The sequence below is a fragment of the Acinonyx jubatus genome, chromosome A3 (assembly GCF_027475565.1).
Source record: "Acinonyx jubatus isolate Ajub_Pintada_27869175 chromosome A3, VMU_Ajub_asm_v1.0, whole genome shotgun sequence".
Lineage (NCBI taxonomy): Eukaryota > Metazoa > Chordata > Mammalia > Carnivora > Felidae > Acinonyx > Acinonyx jubatus.
The window spans coordinates 130,914,540-130,928,818 of NC_069388.1; the positions used below are offsets into that span (position 1 = coordinate 130,914,540).

Consider the following 14,279-nt stretch of genomic DNA (forward strand, 5'->3'; position numbering starts at 1 on the left):
CACCGTCTCAGAGTGCCTCTGGGCCTCCATCAGGATGGGGTGGGGAAGGCCCTCGGCCCCCCAGCCCTTCTGCCCCCCCCCCCCCGACCCCCAGGCACTGCTCCTGCTGATGCCTGGATTGTTCCCACTTAGACTTCACTGGAACCATCCCTGCAGGAGGAATTGCCTTCCCTTTCCTTCGCCCGAGCTTCATTCACCGCCACAAATATTCACCAGTCACTGACTCCACGCTAGGCCCTGCGCTGAGGTACAGTGACGATGGAGAACGCACACAAGTAAACAGACACCCTCCTTGGCTTGGCTGAACCTCACTTCCTCCAGAACACCTTCCCTGCCCACTCGTGTAGTTGGCTGGTTTGAGAACAGGGAGGCACCAGCACCCGGTGGCACCTACAGGTGGACTAGACCTCTCAGTGCCGCCTCCACGGGCAGGGCGCACGAGAAACTTCTCTGGGGTCTGATCCGAAGCCCCCTCCGCTGGTTTCTGTCCTGGTGGCTGAGGCAGGCAAAAGGCCCCTCGAGTGTGGTCAGTACCTTCTCTGAGCTCTTGGGCCATGAGATCCCTGCGGCCTCACTGCCAGGCACCTGAGGGAGAAGCCTGACCTGCCATCCCTCCCCCAGGACAAGCGGGAAGGGGATGACTTGCCACACTGAGGCCCGGCCACCACGTGAGGCCCGATCTGGATGCTGCTGTTACAGTTACAAACACTAACAGCGGGACAGGAGCAGCAAACATTAATAAGGACACAGGCAGAGCATCTGCCCCGAACAGGCCGGACACACACACGAGACAGAAACTGAGCTCGGAGGGGTCAAATGACTTGCCCACGGTCACACAGCTGATGGGGGCCGATGCCTCGTTTCCTAATGGGTCTGCCCGCTCCCTCTGGCCAACCTCAGAGCTTCTTATATTTTTTGAAGTCGGGGCGGGGGGGGGGGGTGTTAGTTTCCTGGAGCTACGGTCATAAGGTTCCACAGACCAGGCGGCTTAAAACAACAGAAATGTACCCCTTGCAGTCCTGGAGGCGGGACCACCCAAATCCAGGTGTCTGTCCGCCATGTTTCCTCGGAGACTGGGCAGAACCCCTTTTTTTGCCTCCTGCCAGCTGCTGGCCGTCAATCCTTGGCACTCCGTGGCCTGTAACTGTGTCATTCCAGTCCCTGCCATTCTCCGTGTGTGTCACTGTCTCCACATGGCATTTTCTCTTCTTATAAGGCCACCGGTCATACTGGATTAAGGGCCCACCTTAACGGCCTTACCTTAAACTGGACTACATCTGCGAAGACCCTACTATTCCAAATAAGGTCACATTCACAGGGTAAGAACCTGTCTTTCAGGAGCAGGGGGGCACAACTCAACCCACAACAGGGAAGAAACTCTGCCGGGGTGAGATGGGGCTAGGAGTTCCAGATGTGGAGTATCTTTGAAGCCCCAGTTTTTAATCTTAAAAATTACTATCTGTTTAACACTATTCTCTATTACAAATTCACGTTTGTTTGAATATGAAATAGTATTTCTTCAGATCTTCTGACCCTTTGGAGGGGGGACACGTTTATCCTATGGCTTCATGAGCCTTCAATACAGTTCTGGAACTTTCTCAAGTGAATCTGTGGCCCAGTTGGAAAAGTATAAACCAACCTAAATTCACTTAGTTCCCAGAAGAACCCAGGGAGGCAGGTATATTTAAATGAAGAGGAAACTTGGCTCATCGGTGGTTAACGAGCTGCCAAAGTCACATCCTAATAGATCGGGGGCCAGGACCAGAATTCGGTGCTTCTGGCTGCCTGATCAGCTTTGCAACTATAAACATGTGACCAAGGGGAGAAGAGGGAAAGAGAGAGAGAGCGCGTGTGCCCTCCCAATATTTGGGGAGGGGGATTTGGGTACCTGTTGTGAAAATCAATGACACGACTTCCGAGACATTCACACGGTTTTCTGCGTGGCAAAACCCATAACGTTTTCATTAAGACAGAAGAGAAAATCCACTCCCACCACATTCAAATGTTGTATTCCTAAATATTCACGTTAGACGTGCCCTTTAAGGTTTCTAGGGGAAAAGGAGGGGGCGAACTGTTATTTATTCTGCTTGTCACTTGGCGGTTGCTTAAAAGGTCATGAAGTGGGGCTCTTGGGAGGGGGGTCTCCGGTCACTACCAAGAGCGTCTCTAAGTAAAGTTCCTCATTAGAGCGGCGTCACCACTGCCTTAACCCAGCCCCCCCATCCCCCCGGGTCCCCCAGTCACCCACCCCTCCGTCCACGCAGCAAGCCTCCTCTGGGCATCTAGCTGCACCAGGAGAGTCACCACCGAACGACGCACAGTCCTGCCGCTAGGAAGCGCATACACAGGGAAACCAGCGTCCTCGTGCCCTAGACAGGAGCGGCCGTGAACCCCGAGAGGCTCGGGAAACTGCGGAGTCAGCGTGTGGGTGAGGCTGCGTGTGCGTGTGCGCGCATGCGCGTGTGAGTGGGCGTGAGCCCCACCCCCGCCCCCACGCCCATTAGCCGCAGAGCGGCCTGTCTGCTCAGTTTCACCGTCGTGCCCGGCCGCTCCCATAATCCGCTTCCTTGGGGTGGGTGAAGCCAGGACACCTGCTGCGGACGTGAGCACCTGCCGGGTTGCCCTGCGCCTTTCCCAAGCCAGCCCCCCGGGGGAATCCGGGCTGGGACACCTGCACACCCCGTCCCCTCCCCCGGGGTTGGGCAGCCTAGTCTTCCTCAGCGTCGCCAAGCTGGGCCCCGGGGACTCTGTGTCCATTTTTTTTTTTGGCTCCCAGAAGCCAGCGACCTTTGCCTGGGGGTTGTGTGAGCCCCTGGTTTTCACCCGCGGATCCTAAGGGTTGTCCAGGCAGGATTCGCTAGAGGAAGGAGATAGTTAAGGCGACCCCCATTCTGGGTGGATCAGGGTGTGTCTGTGGCCTGCGTGGGAGGCTTTTGTTTCTTAGTTACGCTGTTTCTTGGATGAGGGAACATCGGCTACTGTTTCTGAGCATCTTTGTGCAAGGTGCTATGTTCCTCACTACAGACCGCGTTGCTAATCCCCTGAACAAGAATTGCACGGCAGGAATTGCTTGCTGTATTTTGCAGAGAGGTTGAGTTCAATTGCTCAGTGTCTCCCAGCCAGGACGCGGTGGGGCAGGACTGCCTGCTGTATCCTGTGGCCTCTTGGTGACATCAGCTCCTCAGTCCTGTCCTGGGAGAGGACCTCAGGAGGCAGAGCGGAGGGTCTCATGCAGCAGCCCGTGTCGTGTGTCAGTGAGAGAAACCACAAGGAAACCGCAGGGGCCACAGTGCCCCAAGGTTCTCCCAGCTGCCTTGTCGGCGTTCCTGAGACTTCTGCGCTTGAACCTCCTTGGAGGGCCCACCCTCCGGGCCCCCAGCGCTGGCACCAAGACTGGCACAGACCTGTCCCGTGTAGAAACAGCTTCCCTGGTCCAAGATCTCTGAGACCTCATCACTATTGTGACTCTGTGGTTCCCGGGGAGGGACCTGAGGCCCAGAGGGGATCCCAGAGCTGCCCAAGGTCACCCCACAAGTAAAGAGTGCATGTTTGAGGTGGACATGGGACGATGACAGGGACATTGGTGAGTGTCTGAAATTGAGATGTCGCCTGCATATCAGCCCCACGGCTGGTTGTCTGGGGTCACATCCCATACGATGCCACCTGCAAGAGTGTGGCAACTCTTAAAAATCCCTGCCACTTTCAAGGCCCCCTCAGTGCGGTAGTTATGCTGAGCACTTAGCCTGTATGGATTATCTTTGATCTGCAGGATAACCCTGCAGGCAGGTGTTCTCATTTCCCAGTTGAGGACCTGATGGAGGCAGAGAGGTTATTGACCTGAAACCACACAGTCGGGGGGGGGGAGGGAAGGACTGATCCTAAATTCAAAATTTTTTGATGTTTATTTATTTTTGAGAGAGACAGAGCGCGAGCAGGGGAGGAACAGAGAGAGGGAGACACAGAATCGGAAGCAGCCTCCAGGCTCCGAGCTGTCAGCACAAAGCCCCACACGGGACTTGAACCCACAAACCGTGAGATCATGACCTGAGCCGAAGTCGGACGCCTAACCGACTGAGCCACCCAGGCGCCCCACTGGTCCCAAATTCAAGTCTTCCTGCCTGACCCCCAAAGCTTTTCAGTAGCACCCCCTGACTTTCTAGAAGCTAGCCACGTGATTAGAAATGTGCTTTTAAATGTGATTATTTGTGTATTCTCTTCTACCAGACAATAGGCTGAGCCAAGGGAAGAGGTTTTCGCCCATGTCAGGCAGACAGGGAGCAGCAAGTGATTGCCAGGCCGGGAATGGATGTGGGCTTGGGGCATGTGGGACGAGAAGGAGGCCCTGAGGGTGCAGGACACTTACACAGTGAAGGATGGGGTGGGGAAGGTGTGCCATTGCGGTAACATTAGTGATCAGACCAACTTGGGCAATGCCCTGGGAGCCAGGGGGCACTGAGGTTAAAGGTCCCCAGAGATCAGGGAAACTAAGGTATGGTTCTTGTGAAACCCCAAAGGTAGCTTTCTACCCACGTATCTATGCGCTCAACACATCATTCTAGAACAGCTACTTGCGCCAAGCACTGTGGCATGTTGTCTATATGCCTATCTTGATGGGGGGCTGGGCTGGGATCTAGGAGACGGAGCGTGGTGTTCACTGGTGGCTTTTCAGAATGGGGACAGCAAGGAGGTGGGGGCGGGCTGGACATACGGAGGGAAGCGAAGGGACAGTCTTTAAAAGAGAAGGTGGCCTCCTGAGAAGAGGAAGTGACATGTGTAAAGCAGTAAGCATGTGGGATCAGGGATGATGGCCTTGGTGGTCATAGCTCTTGAGCCCTTAGGGAGCACTTCAGCTCTTTGAGATCCAAGCCACAGTGACGGGGTTGTGCTCGCTCCAGCTGAGTTGGCTCAGAGGGAAGTTTCTGGATCACCAGCTAGTCACTGGCCAAGGGCCACCCTGGGGACTGAGCGAATGCCCATCAAGTGGCTTCAGGAGCCCAAGGCCGGTGCTCCCAGGTGAGCTGCTGGGCAAGCCCTGGGAAGCGCAAGGAGCAGACGCCCCGGAGGGGCATCCGGAAGGAGTCCAAGGGACCCGGGGCATCTGTGTGGAACCTGGATGGCGTCTGCTAGAGGGGGCGAAGCAGAGGGAGGGGCCAAGGGCTGGCCAGGTTGATCCTGGGACCTGGACGTGCTCCCAGTCTGTCCCCCCTCCCCCCTGTTGCCCTCCCAGCCCGTTTCCAAGCCTGGGCCTCTTGGGCTCAGTTTTCTCCAGAGACTCTTTCCATGGCCTCCCATGGACAGGAGGGGATGTCTCCTCACTACATGGCAGGGGATACTCACTGGGGGTCCAGCTCCCCGAATAAAGACTTTCCACCACTTCCCTCTTTCCCATACCAGGCTTCTGTGGTTCCACCCACTCCAAGTGCTTTGAGAGTCGTCAGCTATTCTGTGGGGTGCCCTTGACCTTGTCGCTCCCGTCTTCCTCTGCAGGCCCTTATGTGAAACTTCGGTGCTATTACATCAGTCATCTTGCCTCCATTTGCTTCCAAACAGTCCGTGAACTCTCACTTGCTGTTGTCTCTTTGTCTTTGCGGCCCCGTCATCCTCCAGGGGCAGGAAAACCGTGGGTGATACAACAACCCAATCTGTCATTGCACGGGGAACCAGTGCTCCAGCTGTCCTCCCATCAGCCTGCCTGGGACCGATGCCCAGCCCGGTCATCGGAGGCAGGACTGGAGTTGGGCTTTGGAGCCAAGGTTCTGAATCAAGCAGAGGCAGGGCTTGAGTGAGAAGTCAGGGTGCAGGGCAGAGCTCCAGGTGACTGCCAGGCCAGGCTGAGAAGTAGGTATGACAGGCTGGCCGGGACAGAGCACACAGAAACTGGGGCTCTGACGAGGGCAGGGTGAGCTGGTGGGGCTGCCCTCCGAGGCCAGGCCTCAGGCTGTCCGGTCAGGGCACATCCTAGATGAGCGAGCCTGAGGAAGCAGGAGGGAGGTAGTGAGTAGTGAAGCCCCCAGCCCTGCAGGAGCAAAAGGAAGGGAGAGAAGACAGGAGAGACAGAGGTGTGGGAGGGACTCGGTGGGCACGGCAGGCAGTGTCCTGGCACCAAAGCAGCAGAAGCCGTGCCTCCCTGGGTCGGGGCTGAGGGTGTGCTCTGCTTTGGAGCAGAAGCTGTTTGTCCACGGCCCTCCATGATGGCTCCTGGTCAAGGTGGGTTGTTGGCCCTGCAACCCAAGGTGAGGCTAAGCAAAGGTCCTGGAGTTGGGGAGGAGAGGCCGGTGGGCATAGGGTCATGTAACAGGAAGGAAAAGAGACAGACAGTCCAAGGCTCAAGGGAGTGTCACTCTGGAGGAAGCCACCCAGTGGCAAATGGTTAAAAATCATGGCGGCCTTTCCTCGGGGGAGCCTAGAGACCAGGGGGCTCTGTCCCTTGGGGGAGACTGTTGGGGGAGAGCCGATTTATTAAAAGTTCCATTAAGATTCATCTCTGACTGCACCGTAGCAGTAAAAGGCAGCCTGTGTGGCACATGCCTGGACCCTCTACAAAACCCATCTTTAAACTCATCCTGTGGTGGGAAGGAACATTCAGCGAAGAGCCAATGTGGGCGGGTCAGGGAGGGCCGGTGCCCAGCCGGAACAGACAGGCATGCTTCCCTCCCAGACAGGCTACTGCAGCGGCCAGGGTGCCAGTCTTGCGGGCTCAGAACCAGACTTGTCAGCTTGCCAGGATGGACCCGTTTCTCCAAGAAGGAGTCATCCTGACCCAGTTCACATGACTGATGTATAAAATGTCAACATAGCCTTTCCTAGTGAGACACGAACGTCGTGAAGACCAACTTTCTGCCTAGGCGTAATTAGTGCATTTGTGTTTCTAGGAAACAGAAGTTCATTTGGTGAAAATGGAATCAGAATGTGGGAGTTGGACCACTTAGATATTTAATGGCATGAGACTGTTACGGCCCATATCGTCACCTCCTTGATGGGATGCCTTTGCCAGAAGCCAGATAACCTCGATGTGCATTAACTAAGCTCCTTGGACTGTATTTGAGGGATGTCGCCAGCCTTGGTTTCCATGCTCGAACAAGCTCTTAGCCCTACAGATGAGCACTTTAAAAAAAAAATAGCATTAAAAAAAATTCCATCAGGGGAGCCTGGATGGTTCAGTCAGTTGAGTGTCTGACTTCAGCTTAGGTCATGATCTCACGGTCTGTGGGTTTGAGCCCCACGTCGGGCTCAGTGCTGACAGCTCAGAGTCTGGAGCCTGTTTCGGATTCTGTGTCTCCCTCTCTCTCTGACCCTCCCCCGTTCATGCTCTGTCTCTCTCTGTCTCAAAAATAAACATTAAAAAAAAATTAAAAAAAAACTCCATCAAAGGAGAAAAATCACTCATTCTGTCGTATCAGGGGTTTTTTGATTACAAGAGGTGAAACTTAACTTCAGCAAACGTTAATTTATCGGAAAGAAATGTGAGAGACGGTGTCTGGGTTCTCTGGAGACACAGAGACTGAGGCTGAGAGAGATTTATTTTAAGCAGTTGCCTCGGTGGCTATGGGGGTTGGCAAATTCAACATTTGCAGGGCGGGCTGGCAGCCTGGAGACTCAGGCAGGACTCCTATGTGGCAGTCTTGGGGAGGATGCCTTCAATATATCTGGTTCTTCTCACATTTTCAGTTCTGGAGGCCAGAAGTTCAAGGTCAGGGTGTCAGCAGGCCTGGTTCCTTTGGAGGGCTGTGAGGGTGAGTACGTTCCGGGTGTCTCTCCTTGGTTAATAGATGCTGTCTTCCTGTTCATGTGGGGTTCTCCCTATCTGTGTGCCCGTGTCCTCTGCCAGGACCCCATTTCCAAATAAGCTCGTATCCTGAGGTACTGGGGGTTCGGACTTAAATACATGAATTGGGGGGAACGCAATTCAGCCCATAACAAGACTAAGTTCAGAGGCGAGGAGAGAACCAGGCTTGGGCGTGGCCAACAGCCAAGGCAGTTCTAGAGGCTTTGCAGCAGGAATTGCAGGATCTGACCCGGGGCCTGCGCGCTCGGGGCCGGCAGCTGCCTCTTAGCTTCCCCAGAGGATTGGCCCCCTACGTCCACTTGCTGTGTCTGTCCCTCATTCAAACTTCAAATTCTAGGGAGGAGCAGTTGACCGGCCCGCTTGAGTCACGAGCCTGTCCCTTAGCCAGGCAGTGGGGCGGAGGGGGAGGGGCAGGCCAGCTGTGGTCCCACCGGGACGCGCCGTGGGAGGAGGGGTCACTCCGATCTTGCCTGCTGGGGAGCTGTTAGGAAGAGGAAATGGAGGCAGATAGCACATAGGTCCAGCCCTATCTCTTTTCAGAGGCGGTCACCCCTCTGCTGAGGTCCAAGCGTACTGATTTCATGGCCTGATTCTCAGGTTTCACAGAGGTGGACTGTGAGCCTCAGAGGCATTCGAGATGCCTGTGGTTTGAGCTGGCCGGAGGCCTGTCTGGGAGCCAGGAGGCCCAGGTGTCCTGGATGTCCTCCCGTCAAGCCCTGGGCCCGGGGCCAGCCCTCTCTTCCAGGAAACACTTGGCCAGGTGAGTTCTACGCACCCGGTCTGAATGCCTATACTTGCAGTGTGTGCGTGGAGAAAGCTCTGGGCTTGGCCTCCTGGGTTGCTATAGCTCGTGAGTCCCCCTTTCCTCATCTCCTCCAAAAAAACTGGTGTCGGGGAGGGAGCTGAGGCTGTATTTCAGGGCGGCTGACACAGCGAATGCACCTGCCAGGACCCGGGAAGAACCCGCCGGCATCCCTTCCGGGTACGTGGGCCATCCACCTGCGGGCCCTAGGCCAGGCCTCCTGTGAGGCCAGCCCCCTGTGCCGCCCAGACTCCCTTCCTGTCTTTGACGGGGAAATGCAGAGCTTTTCTGCACCCAGCCCACCACCACACAGACTTCGCCGGGGACAAGAGAGGACTGTGCGGCACAGAGGTAAGGCCGAGGCCTCCCCCAGCCCTGGGCATGCCCCTGCCCCCGTCCCTACAGCCCAGCCTTTGCTCAGAGAGGACTCTGCCTGTGGCCAGCTTGCCATGCAGCATCTCTGGGCACAGCCACTGAAGCCCAGGGTCTGATGGGCCACAGGGCCTGGGACTGTCAGAGGAATCACAGAGGCAGAGGTGTCTGAGCTATAGGAAACGTCAGTTAGGAGATGAGGCTCAGAGAAGAGTCAGTACTTCTCAGCTGGCAGTAACCAGATGCCAGGCTGGTTCCCAGTCACTGACTTCTGCTGCCTGAATGTTTCTCAGACGGGGTCCCCCTGGGACCGTTTGGGTGCTCAAGAATTCTTTTTTTTTTTTTTTAATGTTTATTTATTTTTGAGAGAGAGAGAGAGAGAGAGACAGAGCACGAGCAGGGGAGGGGCAGAGAGAGAAGAAGACACAGAATCCGAAGCAGGCTGCAGGCCTCAAGCTGTCAGCACAGAGCCCGACGCAGGGCTCGAACCCGTGAACTGCGTGATCATGACCTGAGCCGAAGTCAGACGCTCAACTGACTGAGCCACCCAGGCGCCCCAAGAATTCTTTACAAAGAATCTTAACTGGAGCATTTGTAATCCAAGCAAAATCTGAAAAGAATTATCACGGGCATGGTCTCGACCATCCCGACAAAGCTCTTATAACTGGGGACTGCCGTGGACTGTCGGGGCCCACCCTGCTTCGAGGACACTGACCATGTGGGGCTGTTCGAACTACTGCAGGCTGATGAAGAACTGAGAGAAGCCAGATGACATCATGGCCCAAGGGAGGCCAGCAGGGAGGGGAGGAGAGGGGCAGGGCCCTGCCGGAGGGGGGTGGGGGCTGTGGCTCTGGTGGCTCCGAGGCCTGTGGGTCCCGGACAGCCTCTGGTAGCTTCTGAGCATGTAGCTTCTCTGACACAACCCTATGACTCACGTCTCATCCTGGCTCAGCTACTGGAGCCCCAAGCCAGAGGCAGAATTTTCTAGGCTGTGTGGCAACAAGATCAGCTATCCTGAGAGAATTGGCCGGTGCTGAGGTTGGGGGCGGGGGTTGCAGCAGAAATGGGGAGGCTCTGAGTCATCCCAGGGCGGCAGGAGAGCTGGGGGCCTGGGACTGAAAGGGTCACAAAGAAGAAACTGCCCCCCCCCCCCCCCACAGCACTCTCCATCCGGGTCCTTAAGATTTCTGTGCCTCCAAGTGGCTCGGCTGTCCATGAGCTACCCTCTCCCTACTCGCGGAGAGGCACCTAACACAGGGTTCTTCATTCGCTCCCTGAGGACAGCCTCGTGGGGAGGGGCTGAGCCAGGCAGGTGCCAGGACGCCCATGGCAGTCCTTTGTGCCCTGTGTGGAACTGGACTCCTCTGGGACAGGTGGATGTCCTCCCATGGTGCATTGGGTCTCTGCGATGTTGGTCATGGGTTCTGTTTGGGCCTCTGAGAAGCCACGCTCTGCCCTGCCCTGGAGGTGTTGACAGAGTGGCCTGGAAATCTGGGTCAGCAACGGGCAAGTCCCTACAGGTGGGCCCCAGTGCCAGGAGAGACAGGCCTGGCTCTAACAAAGCTATGAGCTCAGCTGGGGACCGAGAACCCACGGTGATGACACGTCTCATTTCCGTGCCCGCCCAGAAACCCTTTCTGAGGAGGCAGCGTGGCATAAGGAGAGGACGGGAGCTCGGTAGTCACCCAGGTTCTGGACCCGGCTTGCAAGTCTGACTGTGGGTCGTCACAGCCAGAGGGGACCCTACGATGCCCCCACTCCCTGGGGTTTGGATTGGGGCATCTTAGGGTCCCCTCTGGCTGACCCTTTGGCCGCTGATTTCCTCTGGAGCTGGCTGGCTGGTCCTGCAGCGGAACGGAGATGAAAGAATAAACCCTCACAGTTATCAAAATCCTTATCCCCAGCCTTCCCAGGACAGCCTAGACCAAGGCCACAGGTCCCCTAGGGTCACTGCTTCAAAAGGGGGACAGGCCCTCAGTCGACTCCATTTGAAGCCAGGCTCCAAGAAGCTTAAGAAAGGGTTAGGTTCTGCAGGCAGTGGGTGTGAAAATTCCTTTGCTGCAGATGCTCTGAACAATTCATGAATTTTTCTCTCATTTATACATTTACCCATCCATTCATTTCTCCTGCTCGTCCGTTCATGAACAGATCAGACTCAGCTGATGCCCTCGAGCGGCTGCAGCAGCTTCTAGGCTAGAGGAAGAGTGATGGTCCCAGTTCATCCAGTCCCAAGCAGCACCACAGACCTGGGCTTGAGGCATCATCCACGAGGGGGCAGGAGGCCTGATGGGGACAGAAGGACAGCCCTGCACTGAGGGTCCCAAATCCCCAGGGAGAGAAATGCACAAAAGCTGGGTATTATCATTATTTTCCCATTTCACAGATGGGAAAACTAAGACTTAGAGAGAAAGGTGGGTGGCCCAAAGTCACACAGAGTCCAGATTGACCCAGGAACCTGGAGAGAGTCAAGAGAGGAGGGCAGGAGCAGGGCAGCAGGGAGGGAAGGAAGAGAAAAGGAGGTCTCTGGAGCTCAGGCTGGAATGGGCAGGGGAAGTACAGAGATGTCCCCCGCCCCAGACTGGCTCCACCTGGCCTTCCTCGGTCCCTTTGCCTGAGGCCTGGACCCTGGGCTCCCAGGCATCCACCCCTCCCACCCCACCTTGTCCCTGCGGCACAGCCAGCGCCCCAGCTGCTGTGCACTCCTGCCCTCTGGTGGCCAGATCTGGAAACGTCACCACTGCACCCCTGGCCTGTCTCGTGGAAACTGGACGCAGGTCAGTTCAGCACCTTCTGTGCCCCAGACCCTGAGCTGGAGATCAGAGAAAAAGGGAAATGGCCTTGTTTCTGTGAGCGCATGGTTTAGGGGAGAGGCCAGAGGAGAGACAGACCTTGACCATACAATGAGGAAGGGACTTGGCGGGGAGGAGCTTGGGGTGTCACGTGATAGGACTGTTTTAAAACGAGGCAGTCCTGGGGCGCCTGGGTGGCTCAGTCGATTGAGCGTCTGACTTTGGCTCAGGGCATGATCTTGTGGCTCGTGAGTTTGAGCCCCGCGTTGGGCTCTGTGCCGACAGTCCCTCTCTCTCTGGCCCTCCCTGCTACGCTGTCTCTCTCTCTCTCTCTCAAAAATAAATAAACATGAAAACAAACACAACAACAACAAAAAAATGAGACAGCCCTAGATCTGTGAGTAGGGGCCTTTCCCAGACGCAGCCCCCGCTCTGGAGGCCCTAGGCTGCCCCTCCGGGGTGGGAAGTGTGCTGCAATACTGGTCTGTCTGAAGCCAGCGTCCCAGAGCCACAGGACACCTGAGGGAGGTTTTCAGCCGTGTCTGCAGAGGAGCCTCAGGGGTTGTGGGGTGCGTGGGGTGCGTGGGATGGGTCCCACGGCTTCTCACTGTCCTCACCCGGCCTCACACTGGAGAGGCCAAGTAACGAGTCGGTTAAGTGCTGGGTTTTAGAGCCAGACCGCACAGGGCCTTACAGCGTCATGTGACCTTGAACAGGTGTCTCGGGACCTCAGCGTCCCCATCGGATGCTGGTAGAAGACTGTGACCACCTCCGAGGGGTGTCGTGAGGATTCAAGACGTGGGCACAGGAGAGGCACGTGGCACAGCGTTGGACACGTGGTGAGTGCCGTGTACTCCGGCCCTTCTTTCTTTTGCAAGGTGTTTCCTCGGTCACTGTCCTGGCAGATGGTGCCCATGGGGGCAGAGGCCCAGGAAGAGGTGTCTCACCCGAGGACACTGTGGGAGCCGTGGCCGCACTGAGCCTGGAGCCCCGGAGCCGGGCACCGTCCATTGAGGTCACGCGGGAGCTGGTTGGACACGAAGACTCTCAGGCCCTGCCCCAGACCCACAGACTCGGAATCCGCACTGTAACAAGAGCCTGGCTGATCCGTGTGCCCGTTACAGACGCAGGGTGAGCGTGTCTGGGCAACTGCACGGAGGTGGATGAGGAGCTGCGGGTGATGCCAGCCCCCCGGGGCAGCACCTGCGCCTGGCTCTGGAACTCTCGGGGCGTTGGCTCCTGCCGTCAGCCAGGCCTGCGCACGGTCACAGCCGCGCTGGCGAGTGAGTGCTGAGCTGGAAGCAGGCCCCAAGTCCCCTGTGAGCCTAAATCTCCCCGGGGGGAGTCAGGAATCTGAGCCAATACGTGAGGAGAAAACTGGAATTGGCCAGGCCGACCTGGGAGCAGCGGGTGGGGAGGGGTGGGGGTGGGGATTCCAGCAAAGGGGGCGGCCTGTACCAATTCCTGAGCTGTGTTTTCGGAGGACAGGGTTTTGCAGACTTTACCCGAACACTGTCAGGGCCCAGGGCAATTGGAAGCCCCCGTGCTCTGTATCTGCACATTCAAAAGTTATAAATCAAAAAACTCACAAACTATTAAATACACTCTGTTCTAGCCTCTTACCTTGATGAATAAGCTTCACCTAGAAGTGCAGGTTCAATTTTAGAATTTTTGGCCTCCTTGGAGTCCGGTTCCAAAACACGACGGTGTGGGGGCGCCTGGGTGGCTCAGTCGGTTGAGCGGCCGGCCGACTTCAGCTCAGGTCATGCTCTCACGATCTGTGAGTTCAAGCCCGGCGCCAGGCTCACTGCTTTCAGTGTGGAGCCTGCTTCAGATCTTCTGTCCCTTTCTCTCTGCCCCTCCCCCACTTATTCCCTCACACTATCTCAAAAAATAAATAAAAAGCGTTTTAAAAATTAAAAAAAAAAAAGACAAAACACAATGGTGTGGGCTGAGCCAGGTCCTGACCATATCGCACCCCACCAGGAGGACTCACACATGTGGGCACACACACACACACACACACACGCAGTGGGCCCAACCCTCCCATACCACACCCCTCCCCCTACACACAGCTCTCCTTGGCATGTGCACAGGGGATGGGTGGGCCCCAGGATGAGAGACCCATGGAGTCCCTGGAGAGGGGAGGATGGTCTGAGAAGACTCATTCATCATAACCCTGTGAGGAGGGCCCCAGCTGAAGAGGCCTTGTGACAATTAAAGTGTGACATACCCTTAATGAGAAGATTCACTGATTTCAGGGATGTTAAAATGTGGAAAAAATATGCATCTTAGATTCTGCCCCCTGCCCATGAGAATTTGTTTAAACTGAATGTCAATTTGCACAGTATTAACAATATTAACAATTTTCAATCATAGCAATATTTAGTCTTCCAATCCATGCACATGGGATATCTCTTCATTTATAACAATTTTCAATCATGACAATATTTAGCCTTCCAATCCATGGACATGGGATGCCTTTTCACTTATAACAATTTTCAATGGTAACAATATTTAGTCTTCCACT

The 14,279-nt window shown here is 55.9% G+C and overlaps 1 protein-coding gene across 1 annotated transcript; it reads left to right on the top strand.

The window, feature by feature from the left end:
• The first annotated feature begins 1,058 nt into the window (after positions 1-1,058).
• Positions 1,059-13,160, top strand: LOC113604922 (uncharacterized). Its single transcript, XM_053201398.1, has 6 exons — positions 1,059-1,140; positions 3,448-3,534; positions 7,669-7,733; positions 8,384-8,546; positions 8,736-8,939; positions 12,628-13,160. The coding sequence occupies exons 1-6, from the start codon at positions 1,059-1,061 to the stop codon at positions 12,882-12,884; spliced, it is 858 nt and encodes a 285-aa protein (XP_053057373.1). The 3' UTR covers positions 12,885-13,160.
• The last annotated feature ends 1,119 nt before the right edge of the window (positions 13,161-14,279 follow it).

Coding starts and splice junctions, on each gene's coding strand:
- LOC113604922 (XM_053201398.1), top strand. CDS start 1,059: ATGTTTCCTCGGAGACTGGGCAGAACCCCTTTTTTTGCCTCCTGCCAG. Junction 1,141..3,447: donor TCCTTGGCACTCCGTGGCCT/GTAACTGTGTCA, acceptor AAGATCTCTGAG/ACCTCATCACTATTGTGACT. Junction 7,734..8,383: donor TCCTTTGGAGGGCTGTGAGG/GTGAGTACGTTC, acceptor CCTGATTCTCAG/GTTTCACAGAGGTGGACTGT.